Source organism: Spea bombifrons, chromosome 2 (assembly GCF_027358695.1).
Source record: "Spea bombifrons isolate aSpeBom1 chromosome 2, aSpeBom1.2.pri, whole genome shotgun sequence".
Lineage (NCBI taxonomy): Eukaryota > Metazoa > Chordata > Amphibia > Anura > Pelobatidae > Spea > Spea bombifrons.
Genome location: NC_071088.1, coordinates 85,541,014 through 85,560,505, shown reverse-complemented (window position 1 = coordinate 85,560,505; position 19,492 = coordinate 85,541,014). Strand labels below are relative to the sequence as shown.

General features: G+C 38.1%; 2 protein-coding genes across 6 annotated transcripts; one reads left to right on the top strand and one right to left on the bottom strand.

Annotated features, from left to right (window-relative positions):
* Positions 1–93: 93 nt before the first annotated feature.
* SENP7 (SUMO specific peptidase 7) lies at positions 94–16,132 on the bottom strand. 4 transcript variants are annotated; one of them, XM_053455002.1, is made up of 24 exons: positions 15,994–16,132; positions 14,850–14,925; positions 14,353–14,457; positions 13,762–13,859; positions 13,329–13,478; positions 11,940–12,128; positions 10,919–11,022; positions 10,257–10,402; positions 9,609–9,981; positions 9,184–9,338; positions 8,809–8,949; positions 8,428–8,461; positions 7,167–7,343; positions 6,713–6,972; positions 5,089–5,222; positions 4,761–4,877; positions 3,763–3,885; positions 3,403–3,495; positions 2,707–2,921; positions 2,465–2,517; positions 2,105–2,142; positions 1,418–1,486; positions 853–1,003; positions 94–513 (listed from the first exon to the last, which is right to left on the bottom strand). In XM_053455002.1, exons 2-24 carry the CDS (start codon positions 14,910–14,912, stop codon positions 382–384), a joined length of 3,120 nt encoding a protein of 1,039 aa, XP_053310977.1. In that variant the 5' UTR covers positions 14,913–14,925; positions 15,994–16,132; the 3' UTR covers positions 94–381. The 4 variants fall into 4 exon arrangements, with proteins under 4 accessions (XP_053310977.1, XP_053310979.1, XP_053310978.1 ...); XM_053455004.1 differs by lacking the exon at positions 13,329–13,478; XM_053455003.1 differs by lacking the exon at positions 15,994–16,132 and having other exon boundaries at positions 14,353–14,452; positions 14,850–14,926.
* Positions 16,050–18,906, top strand: LOC128473000 (putative protein FAM172B). 2 transcript variants are annotated; one of them, XM_053455006.1, is made up of 2 exons: positions 16,050–16,143; positions 17,775–18,906. In XM_053455006.1, the coding sequence occupies exon 2, from the start codon at positions 17,777–17,779 to the stop codon at positions 18,827–18,829; it is 1,053 nt and encodes a 350-aa protein (XP_053310981.1). In that variant the 5' UTR covers positions 16,050–16,143; positions 17,775–17,776; the 3' UTR covers positions 18,830–18,906. The 2 variants fall into 2 exon arrangements, with proteins under 2 accessions (XP_053310981.1, XP_053310982.1); XM_053455007.1 differs by lacking the exon at positions 16,050–16,143 and adding an exon at positions 17,213–17,318.
* Positions 18,907–19,492: the final 586 nt, after the last annotated feature.

Genomic DNA, 19,492 nt, shown 5'->3' with positions numbered 1-19,492 from the left:
TTTGACGACAGAAAAAACCATATTGAACATATGAAAATGATAATAATGACAAGAATATAAAAACATCCTATATTCAGTTCAAAAAGAAAAACGTTCCTTTTAAATATACTTTTTATTTAAAACCTGCAACGTTGGCCTGCATCCTTTTAGAAATTTAGCAGCGAAACATATGGAACTTGATAACAAATTTTTATTACATTTTAATAAATATTTTATACCAAGTCATTTATTTAAATAAAAGGCATTTCAGTTTAGGACATGTCAAATAAATATAGAAACAATTTGTAACATCAGTCTATACAACAATTTACAGTAAACATATTACAAATATATAAAATACAGTATTCTAGTCAATCCGAAGCTTTGCGAGTCTGGGCCTTCTTAGCTTGTACGCCTCTGCTGGAAATGTAGATGTAGAATTAAATCTCTGATCTCTTCTCTTTTACTCCTTATTACGCAAAGAGGAAACCAATCTCCCAAGTGTATCGGATGGTCAAAATCTACAATTGGTTTCTTTAAAAAAAAAAAAAAAAAAAAAAACGGAGTTAGGAAACCAAAAGAGATGGAGAACTCCTAAAATGCCATGGCTTACGATAAATAGCCAGCAAACCAGTTAGCTCTCTACCTTCAACCAATCTAGACTTGCCAATGTGAGAGATGTATTTTTAACGCCCCACAAAATGGTCAAGAAAGAACTAAGCTGTAATATAAAAATGTACTAGTTCCAAAATAATTTCACCTGTGTATGAACACAGAACAAGACTGAATAGTTGACCAATCCCTAAAATCATGGATTGAAATTCATAGATTTGTTTATTAATAATAAGCAATGGCAGTCTTGAATTGGGGTACCTGGTAGAAGCTCTCCACGTACTGGAGCAGATACAGGCCGCAGTCTGTGCTGTTGTTCTGCTTTGGAACTTTTGGATAAAGGTCTCTTATAGTTGACCTGGTGAACTCTCTGGGTGTTTTTCGTTTCACATTCCACTCTACTTTCAGATATCTGAAGTAAAAAAAAAAAATAAAGAGATGGAGTGGACAACAAAAGAAAAGAAAAACAAAAAACATGTAAAAAATAGCCATTGGTAAGTGGTTACAATAGAGTCGATAGTATAGCCAACCGGTATGGATCTTTACATTCAACAGTGTCGCCGGTTTAATTGATCTTAATCTAGTAATGACTTAATGTCCCTCCTTAGAGACTTCTCTTTGAAATGTCTGGCATGAGAATAAATATAATTGCTCCAAGAAGTACTTCTAGAGAGCCTAATATAGAGCAACCAGTTACGGCGAAGTCTTGAGGAGCAGAAAGTAGAACAACGTAACAGATATAGATAAGGAAAAGCAAATTAAAATAGAAACATTTTTGAAACTGTAGAAATTTGCGACATATAATTTGAGTGGTAATGTCACTTACTCTCTTAGGACATGTACTGTAGATTGGACAGATGCAGTTATTAGGGAGTCAAAAATGAGAAGGCATGGTCTGTAAGGAACAGAGAATTAAATTCAGCTTTGTATATACCACTAGAATGACAGCAATAATTAAACAAAGTGAACGAAATCCAGTTAAATCTAACACTGGCATTGTCAGCACTAATATTTTCCAATCCAATTTAAGCCAGGTAGCTGTGCCACTGCAGAGAACAGAATTACTAAACATACCCACTGTGACAACCTCGCTGCTTCTGCTATACCCCTACCTTATATGCATTGTCAAATAAAGTATTATGCAATACCATTAAACACATCGTCTGTGAATGTATATCACATAATACTGCTCAGCAGGCTAATTACTTCTAATTTCCTATACAGTTTAGGACCTAATCAGCTGAAATGGGCATTGCCATATGGTGGAAAAGGATTAGGTGGGCCAATATTCTCCTGTCTAAGTTAATATCACTGACATCCATTAGCTGGAAGAAAAGAGGGATTGCTAAATAAAAAAGGAACTATTAAACAATCACTCATAACACTACATGTGAAAGCAGCGGAAAAATTTACTTCGCTCTATGGAAACTTTAAAAATTAGCCGTACACAAATACAAAATTATTTTAAATCCCATTATGCATCAGAAAGAAAGACCATTACAGTGAAAATTACCTTTTGCAGACTTTACCATTATTGTCCCTCTGTGGTTCCTGCATATAAAAAAGTAAAAAAAAGCTATAGTATGAAGCATTAATGGAGATTCATGATGATAAACAGATAAAACATCAAATAATAAGAGAAATTCCTCCAAATTGTGCGTGTGTGTGTGTGTATATATATATATATATATATATATATATATATATCTATATTATACGTAATATCCAAGAGATGTAGGTGTGTTCCTAAACCTACTTTCAGAACTTGGCAAACTCAGGCACCACAACTGCAAATTTGGGATATCATGTCCATAGCAAATTGTGTATTAATTAACCAAATGATTCAAAGCGATCCCTTTAAATGACAACTTACCTTGCATTTTTGGTCAACAATGGAATTTGTGTCAGAAGAAAGGGATTTGGTACCTAGGAGTAGAGAAAACTGCTGAAATTAAACCAAAATGTGATGTGCAAAATGAATACCATTTGTATACATCTACGCTAACCTGAATTGTTTCTTAATAACAACATACATCACCTACTGAAAAAGGGGGAGCCACTAAATGGGTTATAATCAAGCAATTTGGGCAGAGAGCTCTAATCAGTGTCTCTAACCTGAAGACTTCTGGTGGGGATGGTCAACGTTCTCATCTTGCATTGTGTCCTCTTTTTCCTTTGCAAAGCTGTCATTGTACACAATGACTGACCCACCGCTTGACGAGTTTCTGCTCTCTTGTGACTGCAGAGGGGCAGAGGCCTGCTTTCTCGGCTTTTCGTAAACAGGTTTTTCTAGCCCAGGAAAACATATCACCACAAGATACCAGTGGGAACTGCAAGAGAGAAAGATGGTTGCACTAGTTACTTGGCCATCATTGCAACTAACACAAGGTTTGGTGCTAAGTATCATAATACAAAATTTTCTTTAAACATGTTGCCAAAAGGTGAATTAAAACTTTTAAACTTTAATGCTTTTTTTTTTTTTTTTTGTTTCTGCAACCAAAACCCACCTAATCAGTCCAACATGTCCGCCTAGTCAGGCAACGCAGTCCGGATTAGCTGTTCAGTGGCAGCCTGACAAAGCTTTATGCTAATGATTTTTACAAATACCACTCAAAAGATTAAACCAGCTCTTTATAAAGTGAATTATATTAAGGATAATGCATTCTAAACTACTGATGGTGTCTGCAGCACACTTGCATGTTTACCAGGCACTAGCTGGAAGTACATGATATTTAAACGCGCATGGCTAATTTAATTTTAAGAAATAACATGTATTGTGTAGTGTGAACCAGAACCGGAAACTGTATTTACTTCTCATTAACAGGCACAAAGATGAAGTCCTTTGAGAAGATGTCAACATGGCGAGTCCAGGTTTTCACACTCTGATGTCGACGTTCTGCAGAACTATTTGAAAGAACACAGGATTATTGCTTAGACTCTCATGTGTTGTGTCTAACAGGTACAAAAACTCTAAAGAAGGGCTATACAGTCAAGTAGTTTACGCAGCTTTTCTTACAGCATGATCTTCCCAACTAGCTGAACTATAGTGTGCATCTAGTATACACCCAGAAGTGGCATGAACTCTGAGAAACCCTTTGACATTTGCATTTCCACATTAACCTCAACTCATATTGTAATACTTAAGTAATAAATTATAAATAGACCACTTACGTTAAATTAGTGCTATCCTCACTAGCACCATTATCCTTTCGTGTCAAACACTTAAAGAAGAAACTGCTAAAAATGTGACATCTCTCTGCAAACGGCTTAGGAAACTTCTCCAATAAGATGTACCTGTCGGTAGGAGCAAGAAAGGAGAGATCATGTCAAAATGCAAAAAAAAATAATAAATAAATAGCTAAATAAGTAGCTCCAGATGCAGAACCCATAACTTTAAGCATAAGCATTTAAGCATCATTACAAATGTAATACTTCACTGGACAAAAGAAAAAGGTCAACCCAATAAAGTTATGGGGTCGTGAGAAAAATAGGTAATAATATAATCTATTACAATAACAATACATTATAGGGTTCACCGCATGGTCACGCTCAACAAAGATGGACTTATTTTAAGACATGGCATGCGGGGACATTTGCACTATACAGAATAAAAAAAAGATTGTGAGCAGGGCATGTCTGATATAATATAGTTAATGTAGCTGGTACAATGTATAGATAACATTTCTTAACTGTGCGTTGTTGTCCCCTGGAGCGCACTTTAAAATCACCATAACCATAACCAACCCCACCCAAGCACGGCAATAGGCAATATATTTATATAAAATCCCACCAAATAAATAGCGGGCGAATACAACTGTCGTACTAAACTGCAATGAGAGAAACAATACGCTATTGTTACACCCCCTTACCCGCTTTTTTTTTTTTCCCCTGTCTTAAACAATCTACAATCTGCTAATACAATTTCCAGCCAACTGCTTATCCCGAGGTATAAGCCGACAAGAATTAGCTTTCCCTAGCATTTCTGTTGAACAAGGACCAGCTGGCACATCAACGAGGATTATCCCTGGACGGTCACTGTAAAAAAAAAAAAACCACACACCATATCCACGTATCCACGCAAGAAACCCTTACATTTCAGCCGCATCGTGCCCATTCTGATTTACGGCAGGCTATTATGATTCAGCGTATTTATTCAAAAGGTAACTCACTTTAGATAAAAGTCAATAATGACATCATTGAGGAATTCCCCGTGTTCCAGACACTCCAAATCTTCATTTGTCACTGCCAATCCTCCTTTTGTTGGGGGAGGGGGGTACACCAGCAAACTAAAAGATAAATTACAAGGATTACATGTTGATTATATTAGTGTGCACTTGTTTGGCGGGATTGCACAGGACTAATTAGCAAGGGAACGGCTTCAGAAGGATGTCACACGCAGGCACATTATTTGAAGTTGAACAATGCTCTGTTCTGCATAGTAGGTGAGATAGCAGCAAATTAGAATTCACGTTCAAAGTGACAAAAGGATGAACGTACTTTAGGCGAGATCCACCAGTCCGTAGTATTTTCCATGTGTTATCTGGCTTGGGAGCCAAAGAAACAGAATAATGGCCACTGGCACATCTCCCCAAAAGGCTGTAAGTAGGTGGAATCGATGTCTCTCCTTTGTCCTGAGAAGAGAGAATATAGACATTAATTCAACTGAATTAAAAGAATGTGGGGTACAATATTCAATCAGGGAAAGGATTCCAACCTTCAGCAAGTAGTGGCCCAAATTCTTCAAATTGGATTTAATCACATAAAAAAGGAATGGAACAAAGTTTAAACAGTGGTCACATCACCATAGCAACCCCTAGAATGGTCCAATCAAGAAGAACTTAGCAGCACCATAGAAATTAAATTAGCCCCTTAAGGAACAGGCTGTTTTTTTTTTCGTACCCTTCGTTTTAACACTTTTGCAGTGCTTGTGTTTAGCAGTAATTTTCAACTCTCTCATTTAGTGTCGCCACACAAGTTATATATTGAGGGTTTTTTTTCGCATATTTTTTTTTTTTTTAAACATACCTTTTGTTTTTTACTGGATGGTTCCCCTGATGGTGACATCACTGCATAATTTATTTAACTATTTTAATTTTTCTAATTTACTAATCAAATTGTGATTGCAAGTTAAATACAGTACCTGTATTCAACGTGGCAGGGGGAGCCCAGAGTTCTCAGGAGGGTCTGGAGAGACCCTCTTGGAAACACGCAGCAGCACTTGTGACCACTCTCCAGAGCGGTCACAGTGCACCCTGGAGTGGGTTTTCGGTGTTGCTGAATGCCTACCTACGAAGGCATTTCAGCAAAACCGTTCAAGCTTAGGAGTCGATCATTGACTGCCTCCCAAGCGCTTTTAAATCAGTGAATACTAAGCTCTTTTAAATACAGTATATGGTGGATGTTGACGCCTCGGGGCTGCCGTATGCCTCAACATCTAGGCATTACAGCAACAACACATTTAAGTGAAAAAAACAATCTTAAATCACTTTCAAAGCTTGTTTAATGCCATGATGTCATCAGTCATTAACCGACCATTTTTCTGTGACGTGCCTTGCATGTCATTGGCCGTTAAAAATGTTGTGTTTGGAGAAATATTGTACTTTAGTTACCATATACTTATATACATATAATGTCAATATTCACAAAGACCGAGATACCCACACACAGTACCTTACCCACTGTCACAGACTGGTTTAGACAGACACAGCATTTGAGCACAGTATTGGGCTGGAAAAGCTTGGGCCGTGTCAATCTTTGAGCTACATATTCCACTACAAATATTTATAAGACATAAAATATAATCGCCTTGCATACAAGAAATATTATGTCTGACTGCAATCCTCGGAGCGAAACTAAAGATTAAATATATAAGCAGCAAAGAATTTGACGTAGATATAAAAACAACATTTGGCCAATCCAGTGGTACCATTTGTCCCTGCCGTAAACACGCAAACCTTTCCAAGTTCTTGGTTTTGTGTTAGAGTCAGGATAGTCATATGCCTATTACATGCATGTTTCAATTCTCTCACTGTATTAGCCTCTACCACTTCTGCCGAGTGGCTGAATAAAGCAAACATTGCAATTAAAAACATGGGGTTTGTTAATGAATAAAGAGTCTGACCTCTGGCTTTTCTGGATGCGTCCGAGTATTGGAGTGCTGGTGTCGCTCCTTTTGAAACTCGTGTAAACAATTTGCCACAAATGCATTTTCTCCAGGGGACAATTTCTTCAGAACAGGGTACGCTTCTGCCCAAGACAAAAAGTCCCCCTGAGTAGAAGTGCCATCCTTGTTGGATTCCTTCATGGTCTCCCTCAACAGAGTCAGCTCAATTTGTGTTGGAGAGTCCGTTAACTCAAGAAAGATAAATTCACTGGTTTTAGCTAAAAAGCAAGAATTAAAAAATCATATTTTGTGCTCACTATGAATTTTATATGCTTAATCTGGACACTAACAGCACTCTGTAACAGCTGTTAATCTTCAGTACAGTTCTAAAACCCCTCACTGATCCCAACTTGATAAGTATGCTCAGCAACTTTCCACAGCAGCCACTTTTAGCTTGTTTAAAAAAACATACCTGTTTCTATTGTAGTATTAGCTCCAATTTGTTTATTCAGCTCCCGGGCATGATCAGGATCTAGCCACAAGAAAACGATGGCGCGACTTCTTACAGCTGCTCTTTTTTTTACCCACAGTCCATAACGCAGCACTTTACTTGTATCCACTGACAAACACATACTTCTGAGCGATGACACTGCCAAGAAAAAAACTGCCTGGTCAACTTCTAATTTCTACAATATATATACCGTATTAGCTCGATTATAGGCCGCACCCTAAAAGTTAGGTGCTTTTTTTTAATGAATTTTTTTTTATAGATAATAGATACGCTGCCACTCTATCTCTCCCCCCCCCCGAGATATGCTGCCACTCTGCCCCACCCCCGAGATATGCTGCCACTCTGCCCCCAAGATGTGCCCCTCCCTAGACTTACCAGTGCAGACTCCCAGGTGTCTTGCGGGGCAGCTTCTGGTGTAGACAACTTCCGGTGCCGGCACTTCCGCTGTGGGAAGTGCCGGCAAGGAAGATTGTTAAAGCGCATCGCGCAGACGTTCACCGGCTGCGTCGATGTGAGCGTAAACAACCTCCGCTGCCGGCACGTCTGCACGATACGCTTTAACAAGCTGTCTGAGCGTATCAGAGAGTAGGATGCAGGTCCCCTGCAGCGCTGCGGGGGATCTGTAGCTTAACCCTGCTGCCTGCATGTCCCGGGTGTCGGGTGATACAAATTGCGCAATAGATCCTGAATATAGGCCGCACCCCCACTTTAAAGACTTAAAGTGGGGGAGGGCGGCCTATATTCGGGCAAATACGGTATATATATATATATATATATATATATATATATATATATATATATATAGACCATGTTTTCTCTCCAAAAAAATCATATAAGATATTTCACATTGATTAATAAATACATTTGGGTATTAAAACCAAATTCTATTATGTGCCTCCATTTTCAAAGGCAAATTTACACATTCTGACTATAAGGAAAGAAAATAAAATGCTTAATGATTTTTCAAGAGTAGTTTAGAGCTTGGAGTTTTAGTTCTCACTGCTTACTCTGGACTACACTGAGGTGTAGTATTACTCATTTATTTTGTATTAGATGATTATTAGTAAGAGAAGTCCTACCTATTATATAAAGCTGATATGAAATGTAATTTAGACATTTGATGTGCTCAGGCTCCATATTATTGTTTTATATAGCACCATCATATTCCGTAGCGCTGTACAATGGGATATAACAAAGCATTTCTAATACGTTACACACTGACCTTTCAGAGGAATATCAATAGATTTAGATGAAAACTAGAAAGAGAGAGGAAGTAAACCGTTAAATAGCTTTACTTGCAAAACCAGCTAATACACACAGCTAATATATGTATATATGCATGTGTTTTAACTTAAAGGGTTTTTAATAAAAACTGCTTCCATCTAAATGAGTGACTTTAAAATAACTTTAAATGTGGTTTTTCGTATTTAATAAGTCCACTGTCTAACATTCTCTGAATATGTATCAGCTGTAAAAAAAATTGAAAATAAAAATGCTTACTCCACCCCGCATAAATCTTTAGAAAGGGAGAGAGAGGGGGAGATGTACATACACAAGCACACTAAATGCAACTGCACCGGTACAGACTACACCAAATATTTACCTTTACGGAACCAGTAGCTCTTCCCACATTTTTGCCAAAGTAAACATTTACAAACTGCAACTCTAGCATGGAACGGTGAGCCTCTGTGGTCAACTCTGTTTCTTTTTTTGAGCTCTGATCTTCAGGACACTCGGATACATGCTGAAAGAATGAAGGAAAAAAAAACCATAAAGCAAAAATCTGGTTAGCTTAAAACTGTTTCAATCAATACTTATTTACATGACTTGATTGACACATGAAAATTTATTGGCACTGAAATGAGCACTGGTGTTTTTAGCTACAAATATGTTCCCAATTTACAGACGTGACATAAATACAGCATTTCATGCATAGATTTTTCTCAGTCCACACAGAGTTTCTGAAAGTCTGGTATACCGTATGCATCGCAGCTTCAGGAGGTGAGGATCGATGTGATGGAGCAACCTTGGCTTTCATGGTCATTTCTGCAAACGTTTGCCTTATAACTCGGGTACTCGGGGCTTCTACATTTTCTCTAGCTTCTCTCTCCTCTTCGTCACTAGAGAGCACAACTGATCATGCAACGGGTACAAAAATAGGGAAAATAAAACAGCTTAGAGATAAAGATTCCCTCATACAAAAATGTTGTATACCTTATCAATCCTATGGAAAGCAATTTTTACACCAAATTGACAAAGCGCCATTTAGTGAGTATATGGTAAATGACCATACAAAACTACAGTGTTCGCTCTGATCACTGTCTGATCCCAATCAATAAAAGAAGCCTTTTGTAAGAAAACAGGCAAATTTAAAAGAATTTCGAATTTTCCGGCATTACTTACTTGGTTCAGATGAAGACGAACTTTCTCTGCTGGACCGTTTCATGTGCAGCTTTCTTCTGCACAGTCTCTCACCCTGAGGACTAGAATGAGAAACTTCCACAGAGCTATTTGGTAAAGTCCTACCATTTAAAATATTTTCGGGGTTTTCGCTGGAACGGGCAGATGAGCTTGCTGTATTGCCGGGTTCATGTGCAGAAAGATCAATGTGTTTGTCCTCTGAAGCGCAAGAGGGTTTGTTGGTGCTCCTTTCTGGACATGTTACTTGTGAAGCAGCCGCTTTGCTGTTCAGCTGCTCTGTGCGTTTGTGACAATATGTTTTCTCAAGTGTAGTTATATCCAGAGAAGAGGGTTTTTTACTTTTATCTTGGTCATCCTGCATTATAAAACAAGAAGAAAAAGATAACAGTACTTGTAAACAGACACCAACACTTTTTTACATTTATAAACAGAACATATGTGATGTGTGAACTCTTTTATATTCGGGCACACTTTAACCACTTCCCTTGTTAACGGCACAGCTAGCCATTTTCTTTTACTCCAGATTGACTGCCACTGTAAGCAACCCATGACAATTAATGCCAATAGTTTGTAATGAAGACTAATGAAAGGGGAAAAAATTGGTTAAAAAGTAAATAGTATTTCACTCACACATTCTGGTTTTGTTTCCTTGTGGGAGCTTTGATTTTTCTGACTCTTCTTAGTCTTCTGCGTGTTGACATCTTTGGGAAATGAAGCAGATGTATTGCTGACATCTCTGCATGCTTTACTGGGCGGTGTATCTTGCACAATTTCTTCTAAAGTAAATGAGTCAGTTTGTTAGCAATCTTTTGCGATAAAATGAAAAATCATAACTTTCCTTTTTCTTGTAAATAAACACGTTAGCGCTCATGTATTTAGTTTGCTTTCACCTTTAAAAAGACTGCCTGAACCAATCAACTTCACAATAGGTGAGCGATAACCCCTAATGCAGAGAAATAATATTGCAGATCCTAAGACCGGTGATTTAAGATACGTCTCTCTATGGCAGACACATAAGGTTTGTGTGTCTGTATATATTTTGTTGTGTTCTCATTTTATTTTATCTGTAAATTCCACAACAGAGTCTACATGAAAAGAAATTTTACAAAATGCCATGTTAACTCATAACATAATGAATGTACAAAAAGTGTCACCGTAGGGACCATAACTCGTCATTCACATCCAAAGTTGCCACTGTATTATTTTAATGTGGGCTTGCATATACTTTTCCAGAAGATACGAAAAGTTGGCAGCCCTACTCAAAATAATACCCGTGCTTTTACAAAACCTACCCTTTTGCTCCATTACACATCTTTTTCCAAGATACACGCTACACCGCTCATTTTTCTTTGGATAACTCTCTTTTTCACTGCAAAATCCTGCATTTTGTTCATTCCTGAAAAACAATATAATTTTTTTTTTTTTACTTGCCAACATAAACATCTTTTAACACAAACATACATAAATACAGATTGTTTGGAGATAGATTAGATAAAAATGTTGTTCCATTTCAACGGCCTTTATTCCTCTCTAAAATCTTTATTCTGTGCAGGAATTCTTGTGCATTGCATTTGTGGTTGAGAGGAAAAACGTTGCATTTGATGTATTTAGAATCCTCTGTAGGATTTACCAGCCAGTGTGTGGCTTTAGTAGCAAGGATAAAGAATATCTATATAGACTGATCACAAAAAGTTAGGTGCCAACATAATTTTTTGGAGCTATTATTACCTTGCTCCTATTAGCACACAGAATGTTGCCAGTTACTTGTGGATATATTCAATAATCCAAAACAGAAATGGCAGATTCCCAAGTTATGCAAACTTTATTTCTAACCCATAACGCACAATCATTAACGTTATCCAAATATAGGGAAATAATCAGAGATATCCCTTGTCATGTATATTTCTTTTACAGAGATCAGTCAACCCACCTCTGATGCATTGCAGTGTTTTGGTGTAACAAACTCGGCAGCGGCATTTGGCTTCATTCACTTAAGCCTGACAGAACTTCATTACGCATTGATGCTACACATGTCACAATGTATGTACATATGTACATACATTCTGACAGTGTGCAAAAGGCTGATTGGCTACAAGTGAGTAGCGTCAGTGAAGCCATCGCTGTTTTGTGTCCCTTTAACACAACAGGCAGGAAATAAATACACGATGCCCAAAAGCAACTGCAGACATTAACTTTTACGTGTAAAACTCACCGATGTACAAATAATACGCAAATATTTTCAAACCACTTGGTCTTAATCACATTTCTACATACTGATCCATAGAATATAATACCCAGTATAAAATACTATACCTTGGTGATAAGCCCATACTTTCCTGAGGATCATCTAATACTTGGCATGTTTCTGTGTCATTAGAAGTAGGTGATGGAATGTGACATGTTTGAGAGTTAGCCTCAATACAAGAATTTGAACCAGTTACATGATTTTTTGCAGACCGTCTTCCCATATCTCTTATATCTGTCAGCACAATTCTGGGTTGCCTGTTATTTGAATATAATAAATAGAATATTTGTATGTGCTATATAGGATTATTATGGGATGTGTATGATTAGAAAAAAAAATGAATAGCTTTGTGGTTTAAGGAACAGGATGAGGTTAAGTGAAGTTTACTTAATATGTAGAGAAGGCATTTTACAGTGAGAGAAGATTACAATAATAACTAATTAGATTCGTAAATCATCTGACGTTCTATTGACTAAAACACCACAGTATGCAGTGTTACTGTGCTTGTGTTGCCGAATGGAAAAATACATATTTGGGATCATATCAATAAGCATAAAAGTACACGAATTGCAAGGCAAGTAGGATAGAATTGGCTGCATTAAGATAAGTAGAAATGTTAAATAATAAGACAGAGAGAGAGATTCTCACTGCGAACATGAAGTGTAAAAACTCAACAACTTTCAAGCACAGAGAAAAAACCAACAAAGGGGGCTCGATGATTAAATATTTCAAAGCAGTTTAGCTAGACAAATCGCATTCATTTTTTGTAGATATCGAACTGATAAAAAGGAATTACAGCTTTGAAATATTTAGCAAAATCATGGGAAAAAAAATATGGAGACATGCTGGATGCTTCCTGCAAAATAACTGAAAAGGGAAACTATCATATTTTATTATTTCCTTATTTGATCTGTGAGTTACGAGAAGTAGAGAAAGGCAGCTCTGACTGGTTTTAAGACGCCATGTCATAGAGCATATATGCTTTGGTGGATTAAAATTGAGAAGGTTACTTTATAGTTGGAAAATCGACCTTACTACATTTTGTAGAAAAAAAAACATATGGCATATACAAATCCGGTATAATTACTAATATTACACACAAATTTGAAGCCTGCAAAAGATCCTGCAGTTCTTTTTTCTAGTCGCTTTAGAGCGACTTATGCCGTTTTTATTTTTCAAAAATTGCTGCTGTCTAGCATGGACTAGGCTTTTCTTTATGCACAGCAATAAACATTGAGTTTTAGAAGAATGATAAAACAATGTAACCAGTTGAATTACTAAAAATAAAATTTGAGCCCAAATGGTTCTTATTCATGAAATATGACCTGGCTCCTGGAATTTGTCCAGCCCTGTGTGCGTATAATTATTAAATGTAGAAACATGATAGTGTCCCATGAATAGTAAACATGTAATTAACGGAAAAGTAAACCGGTTACATGCAAGGATTGTTGTATTACCTGCTAAACAACGAAAGTTGCATTGGAGTCAATTTAGGACTGCCAGAGACATCTATATTAGGTGTTTCTGCAGCTTTCATATATTGTCTTCCTATATCAGTTTTCAGGACATTAGTCAATATCAGTTTGGGTTGTGTCCAATTCTGAAGACTAAAATGTTCATCAAAACAGATAACTTATATTCAGGTACTGCAGAACTAATCTTACGTGGAACACAAGCAAATCTCAAACACATTCAAACAGTACACGGCTGGACAAACCTTTACAGGCTTTAGGAGGCAGAGAGGGACACTTTTGAGGAGATGATTAGGTCTCCAAAAACTAAGGCACCAGTAATCCAATTTTAAGAGTCACCAGGGGTTTTGTCCAGCCATGTTTCACCCAATTTTAAAGACATTCTACGCCAATATTCTTGGTGCTGAATTCCATTTACCTGCAAGGCTTGTTAGATCCAAATTTTGACACATAATAGGCACAGGAGTCTTTATTCCGTGTTGTGTTGAAAGAGTCATAGGAAGAACACCAGGCTCTCTACAAGTGGAAAGAAAAGAAATGACAAATAGTGTAATCAGTAAGCACGTTGGTCCAAAAAAGGTCTAAAGTATTTCCCAATTGTAAATGCACAGAAGAACAATTACCTTTAAGATCAACAACAAAATAAGGGAAACATTTTATCTTTGACATGCGTGTATGTGTATCACATTAAATCTGATTTTTCTTATCAAATAAGGGGGTTGAAGACAGCTTTTTCCATAGAGATGTTTCTGAATTACTAAGTACTCAGAATTAAAGAAAAAGCTTAACGCAAAGACAACTACAATCACTACGTCAAGGAGAGTAAGGTTACGTCCTTGGCGGGCTAACACCTGATTGTGGACCAGGCTTAGTAAGCTTTTGGTATGAAAGTTCTTACTCTGACCACCTACTGTGTATAATACCCTCCCAACAGATTTGACTACCACTGCTGGTTTTCTCTTTAAGGATACATATTCTGATTGGGGGTTACCTCTGTTAAAACAATTACCTTTCTGGTGGTAACATTTTTGAAGTCTGGGTCGGCTAGCCGTGACAAAGGGGACATCACATGTACATCTTCAGACCAAGCATCTGTCTTCTTAGGAATCCTAAACTAAAAATACAAATCAAAGGTTACTTTTTTCCACAATCAAAAGTGACAATATTGTGGTTAATTTTGTTATAATTAAAGACAAAACATAAGTAAAAGCCCCCAGAAAGAATACAGTGAAACAATTCTGGATTAACAGAGAATACGGGAGGTGCTTTGTTGGTATGAAGAATGTAAATTTACTGCCACATCATCTCGATGACTACCTCCTGCAGCGATAAAGACTGATACAGAAAAATAAGTGATAGAAAAGTTTGTACTGAATTATAAACCATCGTGTTTCAGAGAAATGGCGTTATTTATCTAGCTATACTAGAATATACAGAAATGGAAGTAAAGCAGGTTTCAGAGACATTACATTATAGCAGTATACCATGCCTCGTGAATGTACATACCACAGAAGCCTTCCTATTCGGCTGGGCAGATGGCGGAGAATCTTTTCTTTGCTTACCCATCATGGCAAAGGGGTGCCTGGAAGTAAACAAGTAAATAAACAAAAATAAAAAGAGAATTTAAGTGTCAGCCTTACGTTTTATACTAGAACTTGACAATGCAGCTGTTCACATCACACAATATACAGCAATGTGCTTGTGTGCCTGATGAGCCTCTTGCAGGTGTACTTAATGGTGCACGTGAACAGCATTAGCACATACACTACCGTTCAAAAGTTTGGGGTCACTTAGCTGTTTTCATGGAACGTGCCATTGCACGTTTCCAGCTACTATAGTCATTTACAACATTAACGCTTTATTTCTCATTTATTTAACGTCAGTTTAATGGGCAAAAATAGTTTTTTCTACATGACCCCAAACTTTTGAACGGTAGCGCCCATAGCTAGGCAGCGTGATATACATGATAAGGCGTTCCACACGCACCAGGAACCCAAAGTAGAGACTATTCCGAGATACTCCTCACTGACTACCCCGCTATCCAGGGAACGCATCCATTAGCAACTTCCATACCATGAGAATCTTACACAAGAACACAACGGAGATGCTTTCTGTTTGCATAGATTATTCAGACACCAACTAGCCTATAAATGAGAGGAAGCTAGATCGCTTCATAATAATAATAAAAGTAGAAGAAAGATAAGGTAGAAGAAATAAAATGAAGAAGAACATAGTGTTAAACTGTCCACGAGGGGAAATTTGGAGTAGGGTGCAGCACGTTTGTTTTGACATGTCATGGCTAAAGCTAAGTTTTATTTCATGATTACTGGATATATTCACTTTCTGTTTGCAGAGACAATGGAGGGGTTACCTTACCAATGGTTTGTAAATAATCATTCAGGTGCCGATGACACATTTATTAAGCGCCAAGCAGCGCATAAGCGTCATCCTTGAGGTAATTCTGCTCGTGAATTAGGACCAAGGACCACCCGGTAACCGCAGACCTTCTGTCTTTCGCTACACCCTCAGACCATATACACGCCGCAGACACATATTGCCGAGGGGCGCTCACACTACCCAACACACGTTATTAGCGATAAACTCGTGCTTTAGGGCAAAATAAATACATTATTAGATTGCAGTCACTTACCGGGCCCGGACGTTGCGAAGCAACCACACCGACTGACGTCACGTTTAACAAGACATAAACTCCTCTCAGAATACAGCTGTGCGCTGCTCTGCTCGACAGAGCAAGCGCGCCTCCCACTACAACTGCGGCTCGCTGTACGTCCCTCTTGGGGTAAGAACGTAAACGACGTACGTCGCCAGATCCCGACACACTCGGTGCCTGCAAGAGCGACGCGTCTATTTTATTTATTTATTTTTTCTCGTTTGCTGCGCGGATTTGGCGTCATCATTTGGAGGCCGATCCTGTGTAGAGGTGGTGGTGGAGGCGTAGTCACGTGACCTACGCCGACCGCCCCCCTCCTCGCCAGTTGCTGCAGGTATCATGTGACCGTGTGTAGGTTTATTGCACAGGCTGTTGGGCTGCGGACGGGTTGCTTATAGCGGGGTTTCCGTTTGGTAGATTTGGAGGGGAATGAGATTATACATTGCCAATCCGTATAACTCGCTTTACGGCATAGCAACTGCAGGAAGTTTAATTTAAACAAATATTCCCACGTTTACAAGTCACACACCTGGAAATGAGTCTGGGGTTTGGAATATTCGGGTCCCACCCTAGGGGCAACTCCGTGACATCACTGTACGTCATGAAGAGGCTTACCCTATATAATGTGTAATTAATGAGGTCTCCTCCTCACTGAACGATGTGTTTGTTATACAGGGCAATCTCGGCTCTTCTTGCTGGAGAAACTCACTAGCAAACTTTCTCTAGTGAATAACCTACAGAGCCAACCTTTGCAGGGTTCATCAATATTGTTTATATATTATACATGTGAACTATACAATCAATATCCTACATGTTTGGTACATTACACAGTAAATCCCTTTGGTCTGATGCTCTTACCCAAGTTGGTCGGTGTTTCCCAAAATACCCCTCTTTGGGTGAATGTATACACGGTATAGAAAGTGATTTCTATATGATTTTTGCATCAAATGCATGGTTTAAACTTGGTCAACCATGTTTAGCACTTCAAAATTGTTGAATCTATGATTCTTAGTAGATTCTGTTATTGGCAGCATACACTGTATGTTCATAGGACATATGGCTGAAATAAAGCTCCATATGTATAAGACTTGTATATACAGGATTTATATAGGAACCCATCTTGCACCTCCTCCTTTAGTTACTATTCATTTGTTCTGAGTTACTAATCATTCTAACATCTTGAACTGGTGGGGGGGGGATCTCTGATGTCGATACCAGGTAGATATTCCCTTTAGTCAATACAGCGGAAGTCTGCGGGAGTTCAGTTTAAACTAACTGACCTGCATTGTAAAGGGTCATCTCAGGTAAGTTTCCCCTACAAGGTGATGTAGTTCACCCTGTAACATGCATAGATAAGTAGGTGTCAAGACTTCATAGAAGTCCTACTGATCTAGCAATGCATACACGGCCAATCATAAGTGAACCCAGCAATGAAAACTAGCTAGCACTTTAATTTGCTTAGATTTATATTTTTCAGCTCCCTCCACCAGTTATATAGCCATTCATGCAACAATCTTTCTATTCCAAGCATACCACTTCCATTTGTTTAAAAAGCTATAATCAGAAATTGTTAAGGGTATGGCTGCAAGATGACGGAAATGGGAAAATAATTATAAATAAAAAAATATCCCTAGGAGGAAACCCATGATGTGATTTATATATGGCAAATAGTAGTGGGAATACCAAAGCAACAGGGTCTACTGTATATTATGTTCCATTTCTACTTTGTTTGGCTAATGGTTGTGCTTTATATTCAACAGGAATGGAAGGATTGACGCGCTTCAAAACATGCGTTGAAGTTCCTCAAGGCTTGGAAGACTCGTTACAATATTATTTCAATGAGCAAGGAGAGCTAAGGCACATGATTACCAAAGAACGATTTTTGTACAACTACTACAAAAATGAGTATGACCGAAACCACAAGCGCTATCAGGTGCTTGGAGATATGATTACACTTCAGGTTTATGATCTTTTGGAGAAAGATTGTAATCTACAAAGAATTTCTATTCCAGTTGATGCCACCAATGAAGAGCCAAAGTCTTTCTTTTTTATGAGTAAAGAATTGTTGAGTATGCAGACAAACCTGCTTGTTCTTCTTCAAGACAAAGGCGTAATAAGAGCCGGTCAGTGGGGACAAAAAGCAGTGTTCCACCACTCTATAGATAAAGGAACACAAATCCCATATATTAAGACCGCGTTAAGGGACGATGGATCTGTAATTGTCTTGAACCCCAATGACAATTTTGTTGAAATGAAAGAAGAGCCCAACATGATCGTGAAAACAGAAGAAGAGTCTCTTCCAGAGATCAGTGACTCAATTGAAAGAAAGCTTTGTGTTCCAAAGAGGTGTAGTGGTTCTCCAGAGGAGCACACTACCTATGTCTGGGACCATTTTATTTCCAAAACCGCAGCTACGAATGTGGCATTTATTGCACATGGTTACGGCGGCCTTGTCTTTCTTGATCTTTTGTGCAAGAAAAGTGTGGAGGTTATGAACAAAGTAACTGCGGTAGCGTTTATAGATTCCAGACACCATGCTCAGCACCAGGCAAGAGCGGACCCTGCAGTGCAGACCTGGATACGTGCGCACTGCAGGAGTTGGGTGCTTAGTTCCAAGTCTTTAGACAGACCAACAGGATCCTTGAGGAAACTGGATTGCCCCAAGGTATCTGCTGGAACTGAAAATCATGAGCTTGCACCCTCTAACGCACTTCAATCTGTTTTCCGATTTCTTACCAGGTCATCAAAAAGTCGAAGACGCACAACATTGCCATCAAGAACAATGTTAACCAGAAGTGCTACAAGGAATAAATGAACTTTGGTTATATCTTCCATTACATGCTGTACAATTAAAAGAAATAGACTGATGGCATTTGATATCTAAAGGAAATAAAGTATTCTGTACGTGTGAATGCATATATGTTTGACTTTACATTTCTCTCCATACAAAGAACAGGCCAATCACAATGGGAGCTGGAATGCATGATATTTTAGAAACTCCTAGATGGATTGTAGGTGATTTTTATTAGGCCAACTTAAAAGCAAGGTTACTGAAGCTTTCAGAACCCCAGAGGTCCCATCTTCGGCCAATAAAAAGCCGCTTAACCCTCAAGACTCCAAATCCTGAATTTAATAGCTATAATAAACATACAATAATTAGCAAATTATTTGTCTCTTTTAAATTACAATTAACTCACCTAGAAAACAGTAATGCATAATCACCCCCTGTTTCTCACATTCATCCTTTTAGGGATAGGACTAATACTTATATGTATATGAAAGCTATACATGGGTAGAGACTAACAACTTTGCAAAAGACATTTCACTGTGTGTGCTGTATGCATTAATGACTTCCTCGAGCCTTATCATAACGTCCTTGTACAGATACTACCGGATGTATAGTCTGCCTTATCTCAAAGACTAAGCCCCAACATAGAAGGGTTTCCGCTAAAGGAGATACTTGCTGGAGTGACCCTTT

What these genes read in the sequence shown, in the direction of transcription:
- LOC128473000 (XM_053455006.1), top strand. Translation starts at nt 17,777, where the DNA reads ATGGAAGGATTGACGCGCTTCAAAACATGCGTTGAAGTTCCTCAAGGC.
- SENP7 (XM_053455002.1), bottom strand. Translation starts at nt 14,912, where the DNA reads ATGATGGGTAAGCAAAGAAAAGATTCTCCGCCATCTGCCCAGCCGAAT. An exon ending in TAATACTACAATAGAAACAG is followed by an intron (nt 6,973 to 7,166) that starts GTATGTTTTTTT and finishes CTTGCTTTTTAG; the next exon opens with CTAAAACCAGTGAATTTATC. An exon ending in ATTATTGACTTTTATCTAAA is followed by an intron (nt 3,886 to 4,760) that starts GTGAGTTACCTT and finishes TCCTACCGACAG; the next exon opens with GTACATCTTATTGGAGAAGT.